Raw genomic sequence first — 27,999 nt, forward strand, 5'->3', positions numbered from 1 at the left:
AACCCCCCCCCCCCCCCCCCAACCCCTCGAAAAATATAAATATATATATATATAAAATATATATATATATATATATATATATATATATATATATATATATATATATATATATATATATATATATATATATATATATATATAAAAATATAAATATATATATATATATATATATATATATATATATATATATATATATATATATATATATATATATATATATATATATAAGGCCCTGCACTCGCCTCTGTGAAAAACCTACGTACTATATATAGTTGCAATTGGTGTCACCCTAATGGCGTCAATGTGTACGCACATTATATTAATCCATCAATTACTTCATGTGGAAAAAGCCTCGTCTTCATTGTAAATTATTAGATTTTGGTGTCGCCCCGCCCGGTCCCCGGTCCTCTGTAAATTTTGTAGTTGGTGTTACATTCCCTCCCACCCCTACCCCCACCCCCCAGCCTCGGGTGATAGTTTTAACGAGTGCACAGTTAATAGTTAAGATGTTCATTTATGTCACTTATTAATATTGGTGGATTAACTTAAATATTAATCTTTATTTGAACTGGCAAAAAAGCGCATTTCTTCTATATATCTTGCAACTTTTCGCCATGGTGTCACCCCCTAAATGGTGTCACCCAGTGCGGTCCGTACCCGCCCCCGCCTCGCGACGTATCTGATGAGATGAGTATTGAACCGTGGTTATTGCTGCCGATCGATGCATCGTTAATCCTCATTTCCCAACGTTTTATTTATAAAGCCTTATTAAAAGATCTGTAGTCGTCATTTATAGCGAAGCTTCGCTGTGTTAGAGTTTCGCTTTATATTTTATATTACTTAGTTTTAGATCAAATTAATTTGATAATAACTGTAATAACTGTACAGGTAATAAGAAAACATTCCTTAAGCTTAGGTTTAGCTTCTTATGTGTCAGACGCGACGCGATTCTCCATTATTCTATTAACCATGTTTTAACGCGGTGCTTCAAATTTTAGGAAAAAGTTTATCAAGTTACAACAAGCTTTAGAGGGAAATATGTTAACGATGGTATCACGAGTTACGTACCTTGTGTGTGTGTTTGCCGTCTACCTATCAAGAAATTGTGCTAATGCAGGTATGTTCGACTGTCTTCTTATATTTTATTAACAAAAACTGTATACTGATAATATTAACGTATAGTGAGCTTTAATGGTCCGCATCAGTTATTCATCGACATATTTAGATTTGTATGTTAAATTAGTGGTTTTTAATGTATGGCTTTAGACGTCATTGTTTATTGCGTTCTTGTCACGACAATAAACACTTTAGTTAGAAATGTGTTTCCACATTAGAATATGCCTTTATTTGTATTTTCCTTCTTTAAATAAAATTTAGTTCATACATTTAAAATATCCAAAATACTATTTTCAACACAAGTTTGTATCTTCAAGTTCTCCATTATTCGCTGAACATAATGATCACATAGCCTAAAAATATTTCGGACAGAGAGATGTGCGCACATCGGCTTTTATTTATTAGGATTGTTGTATACTTTAAATAATCTCCCTTGAATAAGTTTTATAAAATGCTTTGAGAAAAGTAGTTGCGACCATCTCAAATTCGAGATTATTGATGTTGACGTTATTCGGCGCTTTGATATCCATTTCAAGTTTCTTTCCGGGCATATTTTATCAGACACTAGTCAGCACTTGTAAGCAGATATTATTTTACTCAAATAGCAATTTATGAATCTAATTCACAAAAAACAAGGGAGGTAAGACTATTTTTTTAAATATTTTAAAGAAAGGTTATTTATTAATAAATGAATTAGAAGGTTATCCGACGCGTGAGCTGGCCACACGCAGTTGTACATGAAAAACACGTTTCTGTCTCTTATGCATTACTACACCATTCATCCGATCGCCATGAAAACAGAGTTTCTTCCAGGCATCGAAGCCCCCCAGAAAAAATTCTACCGCACCTTCCCCCCCCCCCCCCCGAACGAAATGAAATGTATATAATTTATATAGAAAATATATACTTTTAACAGTGTCCGCCCCTCCCCCACCCCCGAAGAAAGTCTACCGCCCCCCCCCCCCCCCCCCCGGAGAAAAAAATCTGGAGGAAACACTGCATGAAAATTTGAGTGCAGCCCCTTTAAGGTTTCTGCCATAGGCATAACATTTGTTTACCTATCGGAATGGCAGCGCCCCACTGAAATGTGTGGTTTAGCTCCCCGAAATCCCCAGTGGCTATGTTTGATATGAGACTGGCTGTATTCGGTACCTTCCACAAGGTTAAGAACCATTGCGCTAGATTATTTAATCCGTGAAAGTTTTGGGTTCGAATCCTTTGGCTATATAAACACATAAACTCAACTACACCTGACATAACCAGTATTAACCAGTAATTATCTGAGTGGTCTAGCGGTAGAGAGCTGGACTGCTAACCCGTAAGTCTCGGGCTCGAATCCGGGTTCAAGTCAGTAGACCGTCCCTGAGTCCACCCAACTCATGTTACTTTACTTTTTACGTATTGTAATTAAGAGTAAAGATCCCTCGCACACCTGATAATAATTTGGGATTATGCAAGGCTTATGTGTCCACCAGTCGTTAGATTTTTACTTTTCCCCCATTAGAGCTGGTACTAAAAATGAACATAATCCATGTTTGGAAAACAAATAACATTTTTTTAAGAAAATATTTAAAAATACAAATAATACATTTAATCATGTCTTAAACGAGATTTTAAAAAATATAAATTTTGAATTATGGCTTTTATTTAATTTTAGTGGGAGTTTTGGGGGGGGGGGGGGTGTCTGCTAGACTCTATTGAGCCAAAATCGGGTGTTTATTTATGTGAAAGATCACGTGGGTTTAAAATCTCAAACAGATGACTGCGTGCCTGTTGAGGGATGCACGGGCAAGCCAGACGGGGATTATCCAATGTGTTATCCAGATTGTCTCGATGGATACTACGTCGCTTGTTCCGGTGGATTTTACAACGAAATGTGAGTAGTTCAGGTAAAATATATTGAGTAGTTTTTTTAGAGGGGAAGGGGCGGGGGAGGGGCGATTTGACACAACTGCCAACCCGTTAGACACAACTGCCAACCCGTTAGACACAACTGCCAACCCGTTAGACACAACTGCCAACCCTTTCGACAAAACTACCAACCCGTACAACTGCCAACCAGTTCGACACAACTGCCAACCCGTTCGATACAACTACCAACCCGTACAACTGCCAACCCGTTCGACACAACTGCCAACCCGTTCGATACAACTACCAACCCGTACAACTGCCAACCCGTTCGACACAACTGCCAACCCGTTCGATACAACTACCAACCCGTACAACTGCCAACCCGTTCGACACAACTGCCAACCCGTTCGACACAACTACCAACCCGTACAACTGCTAACCCGTTCGACACAACTACAAACCCGTACAACTGCCACACCTTTCGACACAACTGCCAACCCTTTCGACACTACTACCAACCCGTTCGTCATAACAACCAACCCGTACAACTGCCAACCCGTTCGGCACAACTACCAACCCGTTCGATACAACTACCAAGCCGTACAACTGCCAACCCGTTCGACACAACTACCAACCCGTTATACACAACTACCTACCCACTCGACACAACTACCAACCCTTTCGACACAACTGCCAACCCGTTCGACACAACTACCAACCCGTACAACCGTCAACCCGTTCGACACAACTACCAACCCGTTATACACAACTACCTACCCACTCGACACAACTACCAACCCTTTCGACACAACTGCCAACCCGTTCGACACAACTACCAACCCGTACAACTGTCAACCCGTTCGGCACAACTACTAACCCGTACAACTGCCACACCTTTCGACACAACTGCCAACCCTTTATACACAACTGCCAACCCGTTCGACACAACCACCAACCCGTATAACTGCCAACCCTTTCGACACAACTGCCAAACCGGTCTACACAATAACCAACCCGTACAACTGCCAACCCTTCCAACACAACTGCCAACCCTTTCGACACAACTACTAACCCGTACAACTGCCACACCTTTCGACACAACTGCCAACCCTTTATACACAACTGCCAACCCGTTCGACACAACCACCAACCCGTATAACTGCCAATCCTTTCGACACAACTACCAACCCTTTCAACACAACTACCAACCCGTACAACTGCTAACCCGTTCAACACAACTGCCAACCCGTTCGACACAACTACCAACCCGTACAACTACCAACCCTTTCAACACAACTGCCAACCCGTGCAACTACCAACCCGTACAACTACCAACCCGTTCGACACAACTGCCAACCCGGTCTACACAACAACCAACCCGTACAACTGCCAACCCTTCCAACACAACTGCCAACCCTTTCAACACAACTGCCAACCCGGAAGTCTCGAGTTCGGATTCTAGGGCTCAAGTCGGTGCCATGTGACTGAGTCCACCCAGCTCTTTTCTGTACCTAACTCACGGAAAGTGATGGGGGCTGACCACATTAAACCTCTATTGGTCGAGATAACAGAATCAGGTGAACTCTACTTCATCTGCTCAAATGGATCTCCTACGTTGGATAGGTACTTTTAATCATAACAAATGGAAAAATGGCTTTGGGTTTTCGATATTTTGTTCAATAAACCCGGGGTCGGCGTGATCGAGTCTTTTATGCTCATGGTTGCTGGACCGAATGAAGCGGATGAGGCTCGATAGCGAGGGACAGCAACTCATCTAGGAGAGACAATTCCAAAATCAAACGTGACAACTGGTTATGCGCCATATTTTTCAGATTTCAGCCTGCTTTTCTTTTTGGATTTGCTGCCATAGCCTTTGTCTAACCAAGAACAAACTACAAGGCAGCAGTTGTTTGATTTGAGTTGTCTCTCCTAGAAGAGTGGCTGTCTCTAGCTAACGAGCGTAATCTGCACGAGGGTTCGAACTCGAACCTATTCTATTTAGCAACCATGAGCTTTTACCGACTCGACCACGCCTACCCCTTTTATACATCCGAATTAATTGTTTACTTGTTCCATTTTTGTCTTCCTATTCACACAGGCCTTGTCAGGAGGCGTATTACCTTGATGGCAATGGAAATGAGATACTTGCCAGACTAATATTCGACCCTGAAGCCGGGGCGTGTGTTTACGAATCCCGCAGCTGCCCGTGGTTCTAACTTACCATCTCCATCCGACCTTCTACATCGTCAGCATCACGCAACTAAAAACAGCTCCAGTTTTTTTTTCTACATTTGAGAAATGTTAACATCCCCTGCTGAGGGGGAAAAAATAGAAAAAAACCGATTGCTATTTCAGCAAATAGTAAATGAAAATGTTATCGTTGTGTTACTTCGTTTGAAAGTAAAGATGATTTAATTCTCTCCAAAGGCCAGTCTTGAAAATCTCTGCGTTTAGGGCGTCTAAAGTTTGGCATTTAAATAAGAAACATATCAAATTACAAAACTCACGCAAACACACACACATCCTAACGTATACATTTCCTCTCTCTCTATCTCTCTCTCTCTATTTCTCTCTCTCTCTCTCTATTTCTCTCTCTCTCGGTCCATCACATATTTTCCGAGGCTATGAGATCAGCATCTTCAGCGATATTTGTAAAACTTTATGATATGGACGCTTGTTGAAAATAGTACGTTGGATGAATGAAATGTATAAATTAATTTTATTTAAAGAAGAAAAATAAAAAAAATAAAGGCGTATTCGAATGTAGAAAAACATTTTAAATTATGCAACTGAAAAAGTGTTTATGGTTGTGACAAGAACGCTCTAGACTAGAGAAGATGCAAGTAATAAAAACAAGCCAAATACAAAACATCGCTTTCGCATTACGGAAAGCGACGAGTTATTTAATTAAGCTTTTTTAAATTAATTTCGCCATGTTAAGAAAATTAAATTTACTTTCTATCCATATACGAAAAATGTAAAAATCTATCAGGAATGCGGCCTCAATCCTTGATGTTTCTGGAGTACTAGAAACCAATGCAGGAACCTGCATCAAACTTGATATCAGAAAAGATAATATAGAAACTCAAATTAATGTAGAATTCAATGATGGTGAAAACTAGTGTTTTTCTGGTTGAGACAATCCATCTTAGAGAGAAACACAAAGTGATTAAGTGAGGGCGACAACCCATCTTAGAGAGAACACTAAGTATTTACATGGGACAGCAACAGATCTTGGAGAAAATACCTTAAAGTACCGGAAATGATGAATTGTTAATTCCCTAAGTGAACAATAACAATACAAGTTTATACATGTATGTTTTGTTTAACATTAATGTGCTTGTACAACAATGCATATATATTGTTACGTCCCCCTTCCTTATCCTTTCGAATTTAGTTGGGAATTCGTAAACAAGAACGTTCCAATTGTTACTTCTCACATAATAATGAACAAGAACTAATAGAGAATGAACACAATTAGCAACTATAAAAAAGAACACTACAGATTAGTGCCTGAATTCTAGGATACTAATTACGCAGTAACAATAGCAAAGTCCAAGAATCACACTAATCACAACTAGAATAAGAAACACCACCGCAATAGCATTCACAGGCCCAAGTCCTACAGATATCCCTCCATGAAGGTGGTTGATCCCAAGTTTTTGAAAAATCTGAAGTTTTCTAGAAAACACAACAAAAAGGCTGTTGCTGCTAAATAAATGTCTGTTAATAACTGACAAAAAAAACAACAAAAAAAAAAAAACAATACAACTACAACAACTAACGTTAACCTCGTCACCAAATGGAATACAACCAGTTAAACGACAGCTCTCTACAACTAAAATAAAAAGTCCTTAATCTGACTATCCTACTTGTTCCTAGCGGTCAATTCTAGTCTACTGACATCCCTGCCACCAGCTCGCGAGATAACCGTCTCGTTAGCCTGCTTACTCACGATATGTGTCTCAAACCGCTCCTAAAATAGTGGACTCCGGAAAGTCCGAGTGCAGGGGTAAAATATTATTAGACCAGCCCCCAAGTTTCCCCCACGGTCAGTGCTGGGTTGTCTCCCCTAGGTAAATACTTGATTCGTAAATACTTGGAGTTCTCATTACTTTTATTTTCCGTGTATGTCGTATCCCATCCTCACAAAAATGTTTACTTTTACTTTCCAAACTAAGTAATACCTCCCTCTAGCGCAAATTCAGATTGGGGCCCAAAAAAAGTATTGAAAACATTGCATAAAAACGTTTTAATAACAAGCTTTTTAGTTATAAAGCACTAACAAAGAGAAAATAAATGATTTTCTCTGAAAATATAATTATATACTACTATTGAAATAACTATACAGAAAAGCGTTGGCTACTATATTATCCATTGGATGCCTTTATTTATCCCGAATTTTCCCTCTTCTTTTCTTTGAACCTGACTGGTGGCTACTTGCAAAAAAAAAGTAAAGTTTTTTTATGTTACAACGAGCTGACCCGCGACGTAGTATACGCCGCCATCTAGTTGATTTATTGTCTGCTTATCAGCAATGCATAATTTGTGAATTCATCACTACCTCCTCCCGCCCCCCCCCCCTTATCCACCTCCCCTCCCGCCCAATGAAAGCAGCCGTTTACAGTCAAAGAAAAGAACAATCAGAAATTGTTATCGCCCCTTCGTTTTAAATCGCTTAATACTAAATTATCCGCCCCTAATAGCCGTAACTAACCCGGCTCTACGATTGTAAACTTTCGGGGGAACCACAGCTCACCTGACAGGTGGGGGATGAGGGTAGTGGCTAAGCTGCGTGGTGTTTTCTATGGTCTCCATGAAGAGAATTATATATATAGATGGTCTTGAAAAGTCTATGTAATCAAACTAATTTTTTTTTAAAATATTTTTTAAAATATTGCAAGCGGTAAAATTTCAGATTTGTGAAAATTAAAGCAGTTTGACAGCTTACGTTTACTCTCGTTTTCATATTTTGTATTGAATTTAAGCCGTTGAAAAGTCGCCTAGAATTATTTTATCCATTGAAATATTTTCTAAAAAAAAAACGCCCTCGACCCCTCCTTGAAGTCAAACGGAGAGGCAATTGTTTTTCACGATAAAATTACACAACTTGATATAGCAAAAGTAGTTTATTTAAATTAAATTAAATAGCATAACATTCCCTATCACCACAACACCCTGACTCTATTAATCCAAATTGCTATTTTATTACCAGTAATTATTTGTTTGAATATTTCTAGCCTTAGCTTAACTTTAAGTCATTTTTGTACTTATTTCACAAATGTTATAAAAAAATCAATTTTGGGTGAAAAATATGCTTTCTGGCAACAAACATCTGGAAACATTTGAAACCAGCTTTTCAAGCCTATTCTGAATAAGAAAAAAAGTTCGATTATAAAATAAGCATTCAATAGAACATAAATCTTTTAAACAAGTTGTTCTTTGTTGAAACTATTTCTTGTTTTTTAAATTGACTTTTGATGTCCAATCTTTTATACCGCACTCTTTGCTCCAAACATTAAGCTACTGATATAGGTTAGTCATTACATAAGGTTACATCTACGGTCAATCCAGAATATTATATAGGTCTAAAGCTAAAAGTCTAGTGAAATATTTTCTTCCACACCTCCACAACCATTATACTACACATACAAGAAAAATATAACACTTTGATTTGTCTGAAGGGCTTTATTGATGTCAAGACGTGACCAGTCAACTTACATTTTCACCGGAAAGCCTACTAGCGATTTGGTTTTCGCAGTTTCATCTCTATAAAACTGAGGGACGCGTGGAAGCCAGTGATGCTGTACCAGTTAATACCTGCGCCGAATTCCGTGTTTCCCCATTCTCCATTTGGGTTTGTTTGATGGCATTCTTTATACCACCAGCCGTTCTTGAAAATCCCTGCACAATTTATATAGCTAAATTTACGGTCCATAGTTGCGAACCTTTGACCTTTTTGGTATGTCATGTTATCAGTTGTATTGCCTGAGTAGCCGTCAAAGGTCATCCGATAGGAAGCAGCTTCGTTTTCCAACACAAAGTTGTGGCACACGGCATAGTAGCTCTGTCCGTTATATTTCATGTCAAACCTCAAATCAGTATAGCCCTGTGAAATGGTAATAAATCTTATTTATGTATTTGTGTATATCTAAGTTAGTGTACTTTAAGGAAAAAAAAATTATACACCAGGGACTACATTTTTCAAAATATTGCGAAACGGGAGCCGGACGTTTTCCTGAAAGACACTTTCGGCCTTCGGGCAAACGGGATTCGGGTAAATATGAACCCTATAGAAAATATACATTACACTAACCTTAATCACAACCACAAACCCTATCAGTTTCTAAATCCCATTTTATTTTCCCTGAACTGTATACACTTCCCAATCAAACTTCTATTCGACTTCATTTTCCTTATTGCTATTTCTATCTCTAACCTATTCATTTAGCTTTCCTTATTCTTTTTCTATTACTATTGCTATGCGTATTTTAAACCCATTCGTTTCCTTATTTCTGTACATATCCCATTTAATGTTCAATACCATTATACTTTATCAATTGACCTATATAATTACGTATCCGATTTTCTTTTCCCCTATCTTTATTTATACCCCTTACCAATTCATGTAATTATACCTATACCAACACCTGTAGTTACCTCCCTATAATACATAGACCGAAACACATCGTATTTTTAAAATTAAAAACAATAGAAAATATGCTTTTGGTCAGATCTAGTGGACCAAAGATTATATAGCGAACATGAGAGGTAAATTTTGACAGCTTTGCCAAATTTTCCCAAATATTACACGTTTTTTCCTTGGATTCATTGGGATTGGTCTACAACCTTACGAAATATCAGTGAGGAGGGGGTTGTTCGGCACAACTTTTTTTTCGATATAAATCTCAAATAACTTGAAATAATGATATAATTACTCGCGGTCAGTTTTTAGCCCCGTCTTGTGGGTAGAGGCTTATTGAAAGTTTATCAATATGGCCCATTTATTTACCGAAGTCAAAGGGGAGGGGGGGGGGGGGAGGGAAGCCAGATGTCGAGGGCCAAGGTACCTTAAAAATTGGTTTGAAAATAGTCAACGTTTTTCATCCAAAGTTTTAAAAATATAATGTATGGGAATACGGACTGTTCAATTCTAAATGCCTTCCGAAGTTTTCGCAAAGATAACGCCTATTTTTTGTTACTCACGATGGTAATTCTACTACATCAGAAGTTATACTAGGGTTCCTACGTTGGAATTTTTTTCAATATATAACTCAAATAAGGCGCAGGTCAGTCGAAGTCAGTTTCGAGGTCAGTGGCGAGCACTTGCCAAATTTAAAGCGCCCGCGGTGCCGGCAAAATACCTAACCGGTATCTGACCATTGTATATATATATATATATATATATATATATATATATATATATATATATATATATATATATATATATATATATATATATATATATATATATATATATATATATATATATATAAATTAAATAAATGAATATATATATATATATAAATACATACTATATATATATATATATATATATATATATATATATATATATATATATATATATATATATATATATATATATATATATATATATATATAATTTTTTTGTAAAGTTTCAGAGCTTCACCGCATTTTTTTTACAATCTGTAACTAACAGTATATTCGTATCACATGAATTAATAAATAATAAAACATAATAAAATTGTTCTCTTTACTGCAGACGTGAGTCGATAAATAAAATCATTTCCAATCCAAAAGTCCCCATCAATCGAGCCAAAGCCATCACGATAGTCATTCCAGTATTTTGAAAAGTTCACGTCCATTCTGATACGGCGCTGATAATAGATTTATGTTAAATGTTGCATTTATTTCACATGCTCTGTTTGTCTTTACCCAAAGTCTAAGTAAAATCTTTTGTATTACGCTAAAGATATTTTTGAAAGTTTTTCTTTTGTTCATTCGGTCTGTCTGTATGTCCTTTTATCTGTCTGTTGGTGGCAAATCTCGAAAATCAAGTTTTAACTAACTCTAACTTAAAACAAAGACGAGTTTTCTTTTTTTAGTGAGAGCAATACTATCTTGTTTAAAAATCACATTAGATGTTATTTAAAATTTGCTAAATTCAATAACAATTGAGCAGACAAGAGGATTAATCTCAAGCAAGTACTCAATCAGCCAGGTGAACTATTGTCAACTGATGATCACTGGTTAGTGGTTTCACACATCAGAGACAACAACGGACATAAAAAGAGAAAACACAAGGATAATTTATCAAGCTTCACTGGTATTTTTAAACAAATAGTGGTGTTTTAAGAATGAACAAAATTCATCAAATAAATTATAAATAGATGAAACTACTTAAATATTTATGTGTTTAGTTCATTGACACCAAAAACAACAAAAATAAACATATTTTAAAAATCTTTATTAAAATAAAATGTTCAGTTCACCTAAAATAAAAACATTAAAAAAAATATTTCTTTAAATCTGTAAAATTACAGAAGTGTGTGTTCAAAATGGTACGTTGCCATATGGTTACAGTATGCAATTTTAGGGTTAATTAGTCCGAAAATTGGAAGCTCAGAAAATTATTACACTGGATGGAGAATAACGATTTTAATACGATAAAATGATCCATCTATTATTATTAGTTTCAATGTCAAATTAAACAAACCTGGATAACAATCCACCCACCCACAACAGTTTTAGTGTCAAATTGAACAAACCTGGATAATGACCCATCCACCTCCATCAGTTTTTGTGTCACAAAGAACATGTTTTGTTCCCAATGATTCAAATACCATTCTTTCTTTGTAGCATGGTTTCATGGAATTGATATCACATTTTGGTTTTGTCTGGTAATTAAATTTTTTGCCAGTTAATAATAGAACAATCACGATTTAAAAAAAACTTTATCTGATCATATCGTTGTGTATTTTTGTCTGTCCGTGTGTAACACGCTACATCCACGAAAACCACCATGATTGGATTTATATAGTTTGTTTCCACATTCGATTGTGTATTAAAATTGTATTGGCTTTTTAAACCAAATTGTCTTCAATAAATTTATTTTATTAGTTAATAGCACTATCCATTACACATTAAATTAAGCAATACTTTAAAAAGATACATTTTAGAAAAGTTAATATGTATTTGCCAACAGTACTTTCACCCAATGCCTAAATATATACATGGCATGTAGGAATGTTAAAGTTAAGTAGATAAACTGGTTTCCAAGTGTTAACGTCATTATAATAATTTTAATAGATACTTCAACATACTATTTCTCTTGTTTTTACTTTCTCGTATATGAAATATAGAGGAAGTATTGTAATATTGCAAAAATCCGACATCGGGGTTTTAACAAATCTCGAATGTTTTACATCTCCTTGAGTCAGAAAAACATAGTTTTGCAATTGTGTCCGTATGTCGGTATGTATGTGTGGGTGTATGTGAACACGATAACATGAGCACCGTTACAGCTAGGTTGGTAAAATTTCAAATATATAAAATGTGTAGTTCTGTATCAACTTTTCGATGATTTCCGGAAAACCGAATAGACTTATTCTACTTTTATTTTTTCAAAAGCCTATAATTTGAGCACTCTTTCTTTTAAATAGACTAAATTTAAATATAAGTATAATATATTAAAATCCCTGCCTTCTATCAAATTTTGAGCATTTTGCGTTTATCGGAAGTAATAAATTACGCTATTTCCGATTTTTCAAAAAAAAAAAACCAAATTGGTGTAAAACGTATTTATATTCCGCACTATTATACACTCATTGTTTGCTGTTCACTTGGTGCCATCCTTATGTAAGTATATTCGAGAAATTTTAGGAGAGATCACTCGCGCTTTATTTCTGTCCAGATTCACACCTCCTAGCCTAAACAGCCTTCCACTAAATAGGCTATCTAACCACATAAGAAAACATATGAAAAAAAAACCTTTCTAAAACAAGCTTTTTAATGCACTTAAAATAAGAAAATAAAACTGCTTTCTTTCATAAAAGCTTTAGCGTTTATGAGAGGTTTTTTTTACATATTATAGCGACCAACAGGTTAAGTTTTAAATCGATTAAAAACGTTATCTTTCCCTAATAGCTTTTATTAGATCGAGCGTCTCCGCGATTGTAAACATTCGGCGTGAACCACAGCTCACAAGACTGATGGTTGATAGCGTCTAGCTAGTTTTTCCCCCTTCTGTTGTTAAATATTGTAATGTATAGAGTGATTTGATATTGTTAGTACCGAAACTGATTAATTAATTTTACTGACTAATAAAACATCTAATTAAATTAAAAATAAATAGATTTGTATTGTCATCGAAGTGAAACGTTTCTGGAAAGTTTGCATTAAAAGTAGGACAAAATTGAGTTAAAACATTTGCAACAAAACCACAAACAAATTAAAACAAACAAACAGACGTTGCGAACTAAATAAAAGATTGTAAAACACCCCCTTACAATCGTTTACATTCTTTTTAATACACATAATAAGATATACAACCCTGGGGTACCTATACATAAACACGAGGGATTTAAAATGTACTAATAGACTCACTACCCTCGAACTTTGGACTACTCTAGCATGACTTGCAAATGAACCAAAACACAAATAATAAATTAAATTAAATAAGACGGACTTACGGGACCGTCTGTGGCACGACAGTAGTGAGCTTTGTTCTTGCATCTAGGTGATCCAGCTTTTTTAGTGTATCTGTTCTCTGTTTCTAGTGAGTAAAAATTAACACGGTTAAAGGGCGTGGCCTAGCAGTAGAGTGTGTGTGTGTGTGTGTGTGTCCGTGTGTAAACACGATAACTTGAGTACCGTTTCTGCTAGGTTGATGAAAGTATTATATCAAAATCGTAGATCCGTATCAACTTTTGAGCGATTTCCGATAACCGGAAGTGGTACTTTTTCTACTTTGAATTTTTCAAAAGCCTATAACTTGAGTACTATTTCAGACAGATAAATGAAATTTCACATGTAAGTAAAAGCTCTAATTCTCTACCTTCTGTTAAATTTTGAGTAATTTCCGTTGACCGGAAGTAGTAATTTACGCTACTTCCGATTTCTCAAAAAACTAATGTAAATTTTAAAAGTACTAATAATATTGCGCACTATTATGCGCTCTTTTATTTCGCGTTCACTTGGTGTGCAATTAATTTGTCTACGAGATTTTATTCTATTTTTAAAACTTTAAGTATTTAAAATGGATTAAAAATCATGTCTATAGCCCGAGTTCCCATCCCCTGTTATTTTATATAAAAATATTCGAGAAAGTTTAGGGGAGATCACTCCCGGTTTATTTATTAAAAATTTCAATTATAAAACCGAAATCCAAAGACTGAAAAAAGTGGAGGGAGCTTTCTTTCTGTGGCAGCCCCATGTATGATAGGCACAAAAAGATTAAGAAAATCAACACCAAGTTCTAAAATCAAGTGTCTGTTTATGAGATTGGCTTTACCTATTGTGCCTCTTTGTTTGATTAAAGTTTTACAACGTTTCAAAATTTATTTCCAAAAAAAGAAAAAGGGTATAGTACATGGTGTAAGTACCGTATATTGTATATAGCGTATAGTACATATTGTATGGTGTATACATCATGTTTAATAGTCTATTGCTCTTGGTCTGTTGTGTAATGTAGACTATGTTTGGTGGCGTATACCATATGATGTAATGTATATAGTGCATGGTGTATAGAACATATTGAATCGCCCATAAATTTTGAATATGGCGTATAGTATTTCATTTATATATATATATATATATATATATATATATATATATATATATATATATATATATATATATATATATATATATATATATGAGCGGCTGGAGTGTATTATTATTATTTGTGACTTAAAAGGCGAATGTATCGTTTCGTTTCATGTCGTAAATTGTTCGTAGTTTTTAGTTGTGTAGTCCCGTATTATGGCGCCGCTGTCTCACTGTTTATGTCCCTGTTTATAGCTAGTTTGTATTTATTTCGTTTATATTGTTGTCATTGTTTATATTGTCTTTTTATATAATTCTGTTGCATGTTTCGTGGCGTTTGGTTTGTTATCCGTGAATTAGGGACTATTTGTTTACTTGTAGTGTGTGAGGTGTGCGAAAGTCGATTTCCGGCTGGTTCGAGTCTGTCTTTTGGTGTGTTGAAGGGATGAAGTGAGAGCAGGAAGACTCTCTGGTCATCGATTGTAAAGAACACCATCCAGCCGTATTTATTTTGTGTTTGTGTTCGTCATAGACCTGGACGAAGTCCGAAATTGGGTGTTTTGTTTGGTTTTGTTTTGTCTGTTTTGTGTCAGTAGTTTTTATCTATTCTTTTTCTGTGATTTTTCATTGGTTCCATATTTTTGATAAATAAATTTTATTAATTGTTAAAGTTTTTGTTTTATTTTGGTAGTTTTTTATTTAGACTAAGGATAAGATATAACCACCGTGGGTTTCACCACGGTTGCACTGACCCAGACAGTTAGATAGATTTTAAGGTATTCCCCCCCTAGCAGGTCTTATATATATATATATATATATATATATATATATATATATATATATATATATATATATATATATATATATATATATATATATATTCATATAAAGCAAAGCCTTACCTGCCGTATCATCAGCGCATGCGCCATGAAAGTGTTGAAAGAACAATATGGCAGCGATGAGCAGACTGCTGTAGTCCATTATAGCTGCAAGCCAACTATAATGGGAACTTGTTTGTAAGGCGAAGACCTCATCGGAACAGCAAGTCTGTTTCGTTGATGTGGTGATGGAGCTCAGTGTTGAAATCAATAAATTACGTTTCTATTTAACCTTTTGGTATAAGCCAATCGTCTTGTGACAACAGGTTGTTTAGGGATTTGGATTATTTCATATGCAAGCAGAAGGGGTGGAAGAATGATTTTGATGCTGGTATAAGATGATAAAATGTGATCGTGGACATGTAAATAGTGACACAATCACAAATATAAAGATAACAATTCTAAAATGGTATAAATTTAAAATTACCCTTACATTGATACTTGTTTCCAAAATATCACTAACAACCTAGCACATCTATTTCTGGAAGAGTGCATTGTCACACATGAATAGTAGAAGCCATTCAACAATGTTTTAGATTACGTAACAACCTATGACACCTATTTCTTGGATAGCCAATTGTTGGACATGTAAAGAAGATATCACTCAATAATGTTTTAAATTAATCAACAACCTAGCGCACCTACTCATGGAATAATCCATTGTAAGACTAGAATAGTAAACCAAATATATATTTGATTAAGTTGACGTGGCATTGATCAAATTTTGACTGTTTACTTAACTTCATCTTTAGACTTGCGATCCTTTTGGTAGATGGAGTATAGCTCAAGTGGTTCTTAAACTCAACATATGAAGGGATGGTGGAGTCGTCCAGTCGTCTATAGGTTCCCAAACTAAGATACTCATCAGAGCAGTAAAACTTCTGAAGAGTCAAATGTTAAAACAATTTGGCTGTCAGCGGATTAGAGATAAAGATAATCACGTTATTTACAAATAATTTATCTGAAATGACAGATAATTTAATGATCTTGTTAAGTCGGTGGTAGTTTAAATCTTTAGTTTTACTTTATCCCCAGCTTTAAATTAAATATGTTGTATTTTGTTGACCGAATAGAGAAGTTAGTCAATACACAAACAGACACTTACAAACGCATATATATATATATATATATATATATATATATATATATATATATATATATATATATATATATATATATATATATATATATATATATATATATATGTATATATATATATATATATATATATATATATATATATATATATATATATATATATATATGAATATATATATATATATATATATATATATATATATATATATATATATATATATATATATATATATATATATATATATATATATATTATATATATATATATACATATATATATATATATATATATATATATATATATATATATATATATATATATATATATAAGTGTTCTGGTTGTCACGGTCTTATCCTATTCAAATACTGTGTGGATGTGCTTCCATAGTTCTTGTTGATCAGAAATTCGCAAGAAATATCTATTAAGATCAAGTATTCTTCCCTAGGTGCATTGCTGCCCTTTGCAACCGTTGGGGTTTTCTCTCTTAAGCGGGTTTCTGCCCTTCGGTAGTTGAGAGGAGTGTAGTTGAATGTGTCGAAAGGTGTCGAAGTAAAAGAAACAGGTTACCCTGTTTTTTCATCCTTATAACACTCTAACTTTGAAGCTACTGTTAAGTATTGGAGTAAGCTAACGTTTGAGTATTTCTTTGCTTATTTTTAACAGAATTAGTAATTTTTTTTTTAAATGTCTTAATAATAGGATGGTAATGGAGATAGAATCAATAAATGTTTGCGTAAAAACCTACAACCCAGGTCTGAAAACAATCGTTCTATCATCATTTGATATTCACATGTTCTACACGATGTTCGATCATCATTTGACATTCACTTGTTCTTTAGGATGTTCTTTCATCATTTGATATTCACTTGTTCTACACGATGTTCGATCATCTTTTGACATTCACTTGTTCTACACGATGTTCGATCATCATTTGACATTCACTTGTTCTACACGATGTTCGATCATCATTTAATATTCACTTGTTCTATAGGATGTTCTATCATAATTTGATATTCACTTGTTCTACACGATGTTCTATTATCATTTGATATTCACATGTTGTGCTCGATTTTCTGTCATCATTTAATATTCACATGTTGTGCTCGAAGTTCTGTCATCATTTGATATTCACTGGTTCTATAGGATGTTCTATCATCATTTCATACTCACTTGTTCTACCCGATGTTCTATCATCATTTGATATTCACTTGTTCTACACGATGTTCTATCATCATTTGATATTCACTTGTTCTACACGATGTTCTATCATCATTTGATATTCACTTGTTCTACACGATGTTCTATCATAACTTGATATTCACTTGTTCTATAGGATGTTCTATCATCATTTTATACTCACTTGTTCTACACGATGTTCGATCATCATTTGACATTTACTTTTTCTATAGAATGTTCTATCATCATTTGACATTTACTTGTTTAATGTAATATACAAGTTATGATAAACGTACTGAACCATTGTTATATCAAATATTAGATTTACATTCGATACAATGTGCAATATTAGTTATGGTAAACATAATAAGCCATTGTAAAGGCACTTATCATTAATGATCAACACATTATACCATTGTCATTTTAAATGTCAGTTATTATCAACACTGTATGATGGTATTTCTAATATCAGTTTGGGTAAAAAAAATATACAATTGTAATGTTAAATATCAGCTATGGTAAAATGTCAGTTATAACTTTTCAACACGCTTTCCCCACTGTAAATTGAATGATTACTTATCAACACGCTATAGCACTGTAAAGATAGTTATCATTTATCAACACGTTATCACAGTGCAAGTTCAATTATCCCTTTTCAACGCACTTAACTAAACAAGGTCACCCCTTTAAGACTGCATAATGCTTGGAATTAAATTACAGCATTTGTTGTTTTTTTTCAATTTATTTTAACAAACCAGTTTATGCGAACATTTCAAGACCTGAGGAGATTAGTCAGATGCGTTGGGCTCGTTTGACGAAGACCTATGGATTGCACATAATTTTATACATCGTCTCACGTCAGCAGTGATGATCAAGATTCACTTATACTTGCAGAAGCGTAGAGAAAGAGAGGGGAATGCTATGCGTGTGTGTGTCTAACATCAAGGAGTTTATGCTTGTGTTGTGTGTAGCAACTAGCAAGCATAAAAGATAGAGTGAGAGAGAGCGAGAGAGAGAGAGAAAGAGATAGAGAGAGACTGTTGCTTTTGTATCATTATTTACTACTGTTTACTCCTTCACATTACAGAAAGTATCCAGTATTTTGCTACTTCGGGAACAAAGACACTACAGTTTTAATTAGGATTACTCATTAAAACTTACGCATCAGCACATACTAATGTAACTTATTACAATATGTTTGCAAATTAAGACTTAATTTACCAATCAAGGTCCTTTGGTTATGCATACACATTTCACAGTGCTATACTGATTTGAGGACAGAAACGTGTTAGATTAAGTGTTAACCTAGCACACTTTTTTTCTGGAAGAGTCAATTGTCGGACAAGAATAGTAGATGTAATCGAGCAATGTGTTAGATTACGCTGACGTGGCATTGAACAAGGGATAGTTAAATTCCTGTTTAGACCAAGAAATCCTTTTGGCAGATGAAGCATAGTTCATATGTTTCTGTTAGCCCAGCTTTTGAAGGGATTGTGTAGTCAGCACTTTGCCCTGCCGCTTAAACTATCCTGTACGTAAGTCAGGTACCCATCAGAGCTGTGCGGACTTAAGGACATCATTTAGTCATGAGTCCGAACCAAGATCCGAATTCGAGAACTTCTAGTTAGATAACTGTGGGTTTCGGGGTTCATCCATAAATGACATCACGTCAGTCACTTATCTTCACAAAATAATCATACCCCACATTCAAAAAGACGTTTTTTTTTATCTTTTTAAAGCACCGAATTTTGTGTCTGAAAACAAAGATTGTTCTCCACCTACATACTATTTTACAGCTCTACACATAGTGCAGATTCTTTCCTGTATCCAAGTGGAGAAACAAAAAAACAAAAAAAACAAAGAATATTCAAACACGTAAACAAACTTGAGTTTTAGTAGTAAACTAGACTACCCATCATTCCTTGGATAGCTACGTGTTTCGGGGGTCATACATAAAAACATCACGTCTGTCACTTATCGTCACAAAAACCAGACCCCACATTAAAAAAAGACGGTTTTTTTTTTTTAATTTTTTAAAAACACCAATTTCGGCTGAGCATGGGTCTGATCACAATATCCTTTCATACACCGACGTCACAGTTTACCTTCTCAACTCTACTTCACCTGCCCAGTGTCCCGCCTAGTCTCAGACAACATGTTTTTATCGTTTAAAAAACAATTCCGGCCGAGCATGTATCCGACCACCCTATCGTTTTATATGCTGAGGACAAAGAAACAAGTGAACTCTACTTTATCTACCCTGTATCCAGCCAAGTTCCAATAGGCAACTTTATCCTTCACATAAAAAAAAGAATTTTTTTGTGTCTAGAACCCGTGTCACTTGCATGGAAGCCTATTACACTAAAACCTTAGCTATCTATACTCGTGACGTCGTTGACGTTTTTTTTTTGGAGCTATATAATACTTTGAGTCTCCTTATGAAACTTGATTTACGCGCATATGCTCTAGATTTAGATCTAGATCTAGTAGCTTTCAAATTAAATTTTATCTTAAATTAGCCAATTCCATAGCTTAAGAAACAAAGATTTATATAAAATAATGAAGGTCTGATATTGTTTACTATAGAAACTTATTATTATCTAGATCTAAATAGAATTATCTAGATTCTACGACTGCTTTGCTTAAGTCTAGTTTTTGCCATAACTCTTGCTAGATTTCTAGATTTAGATTAGAGCTATTCTAGATCTAGATAGATAAAACTAAATTAAAAAGTTGAAAATTGATGCAAGTGTTGGAACGTTTTAAAAAAACAGCAATCGGACGTATTGTTAAAGTTATAGATGACAGAAAATTAGCTTTAGAACGCGTTAAACATTAAAATGGGAATACAATCTTCGATAGAAACCGCCATTGTTGATGTAAAAACTAAATAAATCATGTGACATCACTATTCACTCAAAGTAAAGCCATTGTTTTAAACTTTTATAATTAATGTGGTTAATCTGCCAATAAATTAATCAATAAATTAATTAACGTTTGACAGCTTACGTTTACTCTCATTTTCATATTTTGTATTGAATTTAAGCCGTTGAAAAGTCGCCTAGAATTATTTTATCCATTGAAATATTTTTTAAAAAAAACAGCCCTCGACCCCTCTTGAAGTCAACCGGAGAGGCAAGCGAAAGTATAATAATGAAAGTCACAAAAATTGTTTTTCACGATAAAATTACACAACTTGATATAGCCAAGTAGTTTATTTAAATTAAATAACATAAGGTTAGTCTTTACATAAGGTTGAATCGACCGTCAGTCCAGATTTTATACAGGTCTCGTGCTAAAAAGTAAAGTGAAATATTTTCTTCCACACCTCCACAACCATTATACTACACATACAAGAAAAATATAACACTTTGATTTGTCTGAAGGGCTTTATTGAAGTCAAGACGTGACCAGTCAACTTACATTTTCACCGGAAAGCCTACTAGCGATTTGGTTTTCGCAGTTTCATCTCTATAAAACTGAGGGACGCGTGGAAGCCAGTGATGCTGTACCAGTTAATACCTGCGCCGAATTGCGTGTTTCCCCATTCTCCATTTGGGTTTGTTTGATGGCATTCATTATACCACCAGCCGTTCTTGAAAATCCCTGCACAATTTATATAGCTAAATTTACGGTCCATAGTCGCGAACCTTCGACCTTTTTGGTATGTCATGTTATCAGTTGTATTGCCTGAGTAGCCGTCAAATGTCATCCGATAGGAAGCAGCTTCGTTTTCCAACACAAAGTTGTGGCACACGGCATAATAGCTCTGTCCGTTATATTTCATGTCAAACCTCAAATCAGTATAGCCCTGTGAAATGATAATAAATCTTATTTATGTATTTGTGTATATCTAAGTTAGTGTACTTTAAGGAAAAAAAATGTATACACCAGGGACTACAATTTTCAAAATATTGCGAAACGGGAGCCGGACGTTTTCCCGAAAGACACTTTCGGCCTTCGGGCAAACGGGATTCTGGTAAATATGAACCCTATAGAAAATATACATTACACTAACCTTAATCACAACCACAAACCCTATCAGGTTCTAAATCCCATTTTATTTTCCCTGAACTGTATACACTTCCCAATCAAACTTCTATTCGACTTCATTTTCCTTATTGCTATTTCTATCTCTAACCTATTCATTTAGCTTTCCTTATTCTTTTTCTTATTACTATTGCTATGCGTATTTTAAACCCATTCGTCTCCTTATTTCTGTACATATCCAATTTAATGTTCAATACCATTATACTTTATCAATTGACCTATATAATTACGTATCCGATTTTCTTTTCCCCTATCTTTATTTATACCCCTTACCAATTCATGTAATTATACCTATACCAACACCTGTAGTTACCTCCCTATAATTCATAGACCGAAACACATCGTATTTTTAAAATTAAAAACAATAGAAAATATGCTTTTGGTCAGATCTAGTGGACCAAAGATTATATAGCGAACATGACAGGTAAATTTTGACAGCTTTGCCAAATTTTCCCAAATATTACACGTTTTTTCCTTGTATTCATTGGGATTGGTCTACAACCTTACGAAATATCAGTGAGGAGGGGGTTGTTCGGCACAACTTTTTTTTCGATATAAAAATCTCAAATAACTTGAAATAATGATACAATTACTCGCGGTCAGTTTTTAACCCCGTCTTGTGGGTAGAGGCTTATTGAAAGTTTATCAATATGGCTCATTTATTTACCGAAGTCAAAGGGGGGAGGGAAGACAGATGTCGAGGGCCAAGGTACCTTAAAATTGTTTTGAAAATAGTCATCGTTTTTCAACCAAAGTTTTAAAAATAGAATGTATGGGAATACGGACTGTTCAATTCTAAATGCCTTCCGAAGTTTTCGCAAAGATAACGCCTATTTTTTGTTACTCACGATGGTAATTCTACTACATCAGAAGTTATACTAGGGTTCCTACGTTGGAATTTTTTTCAATATATAACTCAAATAAGGCGCAGGTCAGTCGAAGTCAGTTTCGAGGTCAGTGACGAGCACCTGCCAAATTTAAAGCGACCGCGGTCCCGGCAAAATACCTAACCGGTAACCGACCATTTTGTATATATATATATATATATATATATATATATATATATATATATATATATATATATATATATATATATATATATATATATATATATATATATACACATATATATATATATATATATAAATTAAATAAATGAATATATATATATATATATATATATATATATATATATATATATATATATATATATATATATATATATATATATATATATATGATTTTTTTGTAAAGTTTCAGAGCTCCACCGCATTTCTTTTTACAATCTGTAACTAACAGTATATTCGTATCACATGAATTAATAAATAATAAAACATAATAAAATTGTTCTCTTTACTGCAGACGTGAGTCGATAAATAAAATCATTTCCAATCCAAAAGTCCCCATCAAGCGAGCCAAAGCCATCACGATAGTCATTCCAGTATTTTGAAAAGTTCACGTCCATTCTGATACGGCGCTGATAATAGATTTATGTTAAATGTTGCATTTATTTCACATGCTCTGTTTGTCTTTACCCAAAGTCTAAGTAAAATCTTTTGTATTACGCTAAAGATATTTTTGAAAGTTTTTCTTTTGTTCATTCGGTCTGTCTGTATATCCTTTTATCTGTCTGTTGGTGGCAAATCTCGTAAATCAAGTTTTAACTAACTCTAACTTAAAACAAAGACGGGTTTTCTTTTTTTTAGTGAGAGCAATACTATCTTGTTTAAAAATCACATTAGATGTTATTTAAAATTTGCTAAATTCAATAACAATTGAGCAGACAAGAGGATTAATCTCAAGCAAGTACTCAATCAGCCAGGTGAACTATTGTCAACTGATGATCACTGGTTAGTGGTTTCACACATCAGAGACAACAACGGACATAAAAAGAGAAAACACAAGGATAATTTATCAAGCTTCACTGGTATTTTTAAACAAATAGTGGTGTTTTAAGAATGAACAAAATTCATCAAATAAATTATAAATAGATGAAACTACTTAAATATTTATGTGTTTAGTTCATTGACACCAAAAACAACAAAAATAAACATATGTTAAAAATCTTTATTAAAATAAAATGTTCAGTTCACCTAAAATAAAAACATTAAAAAAAATATTTCTTTAAATCTGTAAAATTACAGAAGTGTGTGTTCAAAATGGTACGTTGCCATATGGTTACAGTATGCAATTTTAGGGTTAATTAGTCCGAAAATTGGAAGCTCAGAAAATTATTACACTGGATGGAGAATAACGATTTTAATACGATAAAATGATCCATCTATTATTATTAGTTTCAATGTCAAATTAAACAAACCTGGATAACAATCCACCCACCCACAACAGTTTTAGTGTCAAATTGAACAAACCTGGATAATGACCCATCCACCTCCATCAGTTTTTGTGTCACAAAGAACATGTTTTGTTCCCAATGATTCAAATACCATTCTTTCTTTGTAGCATGGTTTCATGGAATTTATATCACATTTTGGTTTTGTCTGGTAATTAAATTTTTTGCCAGTTAATAATAGAACAATCACGATTTAAAAAAAAACTTTATCTGATCATATCGTTGTGTATTTTTGTCTGTCCGTGTGTAACACGCTACATCCACGAAAACCACCATGATTGGATTTATATAGTTTGTTTCCACATTCGATTGTGTATTAAAATTGTATTGGCTTTTTAAACCAAATTGTCTTCAATACATTTATTTTATTAGTTAATAGCACTATCCATTACACATTAAATTAAGCAATACTTTAAAAAGATACATTTTAGAAAAGTTAATATGTATTTGCCAACAGTACTTTCACCCAATGCCTAAATATATACATGGCAAGTAGGAATGTTAAAGTCAAGTATATAAACTGGTTTCCAATTGTTAACGTCATTGTAATAATTTTAATAGAGACTACAACATACTATTTCTCTTGTTTTTACTTTCTCGTATATGAAATATAGAGGAAGTATTGTAATCTTGCAAAAATCCGACATCGAGGTTTTCACAAATCTCGAATGTTTTACACCTCCTTGAGTAAGAAAAACATAATTTTGCAATTGTGTAAGTATGTCGGTATGTATGTGTAGGTGTATGTTAACACGATAACTTGAGCACCGTTACAGCTAGGTTGATAAAATTTTAAATGTATAAAATGTGTAGTTCTGTATCAACCTTTCGGTGATTTCCGCAAAAACCGAATAGACTTATTCTACTTTTCTTTTTTCAAAAGCCTATAACTTGAGTATTCTTTCTTTTAAATAGACTAAATTTCACATATAAGTATAATATATATAATTTTCTGCCTTTTATCAAATTTTGAGAATTTTGCGTTTAACGTAAGTAATAAATTACGCTATTTCCGATTTCTCAAAAAAACACGCAAATGGATGTAAAACTTATTTATATTCCGCACTATTATACACTCATTGTTTGCTGTTCACTTGGTGCGCAATTTGCTTTTCTGAGCGATTCTATTCATTTTTTTTAAATTTTAAGTATTAAAAAATGGATTAAAAACAATATCTATATCCATATATATTAGAGAAATTTTAGGGGAGATCACTCGCGCTTTATTTCTGTCCAGATTCACACCTCCTAGCCTAAACAGCCTTCCACCAAATAGGTTACCTAACCACATAATAAAACATATATGAAAAAAATCTTTCTAAAACAAGCTTTTTAATGCACTGAAAATAAGAAAATAAAACTGCTTTCTTTCATAAAAGCTTTTGTCGTTTATGAGAGGGTTTTTTTTTTACATATTATAGCGACCAACACGTTAAGTTTTAAATCAATTAAAAACGTTATCTTTCCCTAATAGCTTTTATTAGATCGAGCGTCTCCGCGATTGTAAACATTCGGCGTGAACCACAGCTCACAAGACTGATGGTTGATAGCGTCTAGCTAGTTTTTCCCCCTTATGTTGTTAAATATTGTTATGTATAGAGTGATTTGATATTGTTAGTACCGAAACTGATTACTTAATTTTAATGACTAATAAAACATCTAATTAAATTAAAAATAAATAGATTTGTATTGTCATCGAAGTGAAACGTTTCTGGAAAGTTTGCATTAAAAGTAGGACAAAATTGAGTTAAAACATTTGCAACAAAACCACAAACAAATTAAAACAAACAAACAGACGTTGCGAACTAAATAAAAGATTGTAAAACGCCCCCTTACAATCGTTTACATTCTTTTTAATACACATAATAAAATATACAACCCTGGGGTACCTATACATAAACACGAGGGATTTAAAATGCACGAACAGACTCATTACCCTCGAACTTTATACTGCTCTAGCATGACTTGCAAATGAACCAAAACACAAATAATAAAATAATTTAAATAAGACGGACTTACGGGACCGTCTGTGGCACGACAGTAGTGAGGTTTGTTCTTGCATCGAGGTGATCCAGCTTTTTTAGTGTATCTGTTCTCTGTTTCTAGTGAGTAAAAATTAACACGGTTAAAGGGCGTGGCCTAGCAGTAGAGCGCTAGACTGCAAAGCCGTAAGTATGGAGTTCGATAGCCAGTTTAAGTCAAAGGAACGTCAATGAGTCCACCAATCGCTAAAGTGTACATGACTCGCGTCTGGGAAAGTAAGTCTTCTAGGCATACTGCTGACAATATTACCCCTTTAAACTGCAGTAGTCTAGAACCATATGAACTTTACTTCGTCTGCCTAATAGATCACTTTGTCTCAATAGAAATTTTTAATGCTAAACACATTTAAATAGCTGCAAGTATGTTAAGTGTGTAGTCGTGATATTTGTATACACCTTTGTTATGCGTCTTTTTGATAATAGAATATTGTTGAGTATTTTAATTATTTTTTTAACAAAATTATTAAAGAAATGTCTTCATTTTATGAATAGATTTCACATAGCTCAAATATGTTTTTAAAACATGTTTGTGCATTCATATATTTCAAATTACATTATTATATAAACAGGTTGATGCATTTATTCACACTTACACAGAGTTTTACACGCATACACACACAGTGAAACACACACTCGGTAGCACATGTCTGACCACAAATGTAAGTTATTATAAAACCGAAATCCAAAGATGACAAAAGTGGACGGAGCTTTCTTTCTGTGGCAGCCCCATGTATGATAGGCACAAAAAGATTAAGCAAATCAACACCAAGTTCTAAAATCAAGTGTCTATTTATGAGATTGCTTAGCCTATTGTGCCTCTTTATTTGATTAAAGTTTTACAACGTTTCAAAATTTATTTCCAAAAAAAGAAAAGGGTATAGTACATAGTGTAAGTACCGTATATTGTATATAGCGTATAGTACATATTGTATGGTGTATACATCATGTTTAATAATCTATAGCTCTTGGTCTGTTGTGTAACGTAGACTATGTTTGGTGACGTATACCATATGATGTAATGTATATAGTGCATGGTGTATAGAACATGTTGTATCGCCCATAAAATTTGAATATGACGTATAGTATATCATTTATATAAATATAAATATATATATATATATATATATATATATATATTTACATATATGTATTCATATAAAGCAGGGGTCTCTAAACTACGGCCCGCGATGTCCTCTCATCCGGCCCGCAGAGAACATTTTGTCCAATGAAAAATCGTTCGTTGGTGAGTGCTAAGGAACTTTGCCCAGAAAAATCAAAGACATGCCTGGAAGAAACTGGCCCCCGAACTGAAATTTTAGAGTTAATGCGGCCTTCGGACTGAAAAGTTTGGAGACCCCTGGTCTAAGAAAAAATCGTTTGTTGGTGATTGCTGAGGAAGTTTGCCCAGAAAAAATCATAGAAATGCCTGGAAGAAACTGGCCCCCGAACTGAAATTTGATAGTTAATGCGGCCCTCGGACTGAAAAGTTTGGAGACCCCTGATATAAAGCAAAGCCTTACCTGCCGTATCATCAGCGCATGCGCCATGAAAGTGTTGAAAGAACAATATGGCAGCGATGAGCAGACTGCAGTAGTCCATTATAGCTGCAAGCCAACTATAATGGGAACCTGTTTGTAAGGCGAACACCTCATCGGCACAGCGAGTCTGTTACGTTGATGTGGTGATGGA

General features: G+C 34.2%; 3 protein-coding genes across 5 annotated transcripts; 1 reads left to right on the forward strand and 2 right to left on the reverse strand.

Annotated features, from left to right (window-relative positions):
* The first annotated feature begins 789 nt into the window (after window positions 1-789).
* On the forward strand, window positions 790-5,388 carry LOC131948264 (uncharacterized). The gene is made up of 4 exons (XM_059309802.1): window positions 790-888; window positions 999-1,117; window positions 2,875-2,992; window positions 5,066-5,388. The coding sequence occupies exons 2-4, from the start codon at window positions 1,039-1,041 to the stop codon at window positions 5,181-5,183; spliced, it is 315 nt and encodes a 104-aa protein (XP_059165785.1). The 5' UTR covers window positions 790-888; window positions 999-1,038; the 3' UTR covers window positions 5,184-5,388.
* Window positions 5,389-8,649: 3,261 nt separating this feature from the next.
* Window positions 8,650-15,796, reverse strand: LOC131948260 (tenascin-R-like). Of its 2 annotated transcripts, XM_059309797.1 has the most exons (5): window positions 15,618-15,796; window positions 13,641-13,723; window positions 11,718-11,846; window positions 10,707-10,826; window positions 8,650-9,076 (listed from the first exon to the last, which is right to left on the reverse strand). In XM_059309797.1, the coding sequence occupies exons 1-5, from the start codon at window positions 15,694-15,696 to the stop codon at window positions 8,708-8,710; spliced, it is 780 nt and encodes a 259-aa protein (XP_059165780.1). In that variant the 5' UTR covers window positions 15,697-15,796; the 3' UTR covers window positions 8,650-8,707. The 2 variants fall into 2 exon arrangements, with proteins under 2 accessions (XP_059165780.1, XP_059165781.1); XM_059309798.1 differs by lacking the exon at window positions 10,707-10,826.
* Window positions 15,797-21,252: 5,456 nt separating this feature from the next.
* Window positions 21,253-27,988, reverse strand: LOC131948259 (tenascin-R-like). 2 transcript variants are annotated; one of them, XM_059309795.1, is made up of 5 exons: window positions 27,831-27,988; window positions 26,288-26,370; window positions 24,288-24,416; window positions 23,276-23,395; window positions 21,253-21,679 (listed from the first exon to the last, which is right to left on the reverse strand). In XM_059309795.1, the coding sequence occupies exons 1-5, from the start codon at window positions 27,907-27,909 to the stop codon at window positions 21,311-21,313; spliced, it is 780 nt and encodes a 259-aa protein (XP_059165778.1). In that variant the 5' UTR covers window positions 27,910-27,988; the 3' UTR covers window positions 21,253-21,310. The 2 variants fall into 2 exon arrangements, with proteins under 2 accessions (XP_059165778.1, XP_059165779.1); XM_059309796.1 differs by lacking the exon at window positions 23,276-23,395.
* Window positions 27,989-27,999: the final 11 nt, after the last annotated feature.

This window comes from Physella acuta, unplaced genomic scaffold, assembly GCF_028476545.2.
Source record: "Physella acuta isolate Inbredline_101_S28 unplaced genomic scaffold, ASM2847654v3 ptg000634l, whole genome shotgun sequence".
Lineage (NCBI taxonomy): Eukaryota > Metazoa > Mollusca > Gastropoda > Physidae > Physella > Physella acuta.

Excerpts from the sequence above, each read along its gene's own strand:
- LOC131948264 (XM_059309802.1), top strand. The coding sequence starts at position 1,039 with ATGTTAACGATGGTATCACGAGTTACGTACCTTGTGTGTGTGTTTGCC. Across the intron at positions 1,118-2,874 it reads AAGAAATTGTGCTAATGCAG|ATGACTGCGTGCCTGTTGAG; the intron begins GTATGTTCGACT and ends AATCTCAAACAG. Across the intron at positions 2,993-5,065 it reads GGTGGATTTTACAACGAAAT|GCCTTGTCAGGAGGCGTATT; the intron begins GTGAGTAGTTCA and ends CTATTCACACAG.
- LOC131948259 (XM_059309795.1), bottom strand. The coding sequence starts at position 27,909 with ATGGACTACTGCAGTCTGCTCATCGCTGCCATATTGTTCTTTCAACAC. Across the intron at positions 24,417-26,287 it reads GTCGTGCCACAGACGGTCCC|ACAAAACCAAAATGTGATAT; the intron begins GTAAGTCCGTCT and ends TTTAATTACCAG. Across the intron at positions 23,396-24,287 it reads GTGGATGGGTCATTATCCAG|CGCCGTATCAGAATGGACGT; the intron begins GTTTGTTCAATT and ends ATCTATTATCAG.
- LOC131948260 (XM_059309797.1), bottom strand. The coding sequence starts at position 15,696 with ATGGACTACAGCAGTCTGCTCATCGCTGCCATATTGTTCTTTCAACAC. Across the intron at positions 11,847-13,640 it reads GTCGTGCCACAGACGGTCCC|ACAAAACCAAAATGTGATAT; the intron begins GTAAGTCCGTCT and ends TTTAATTACCAG. Across the intron at positions 10,827-11,717 it reads GTGGATGGGTCATTATCCAG|CGCCGTATCAGAATGGACGT; the intron begins GTTTGTTCAATT and ends ATCTATTATCAG.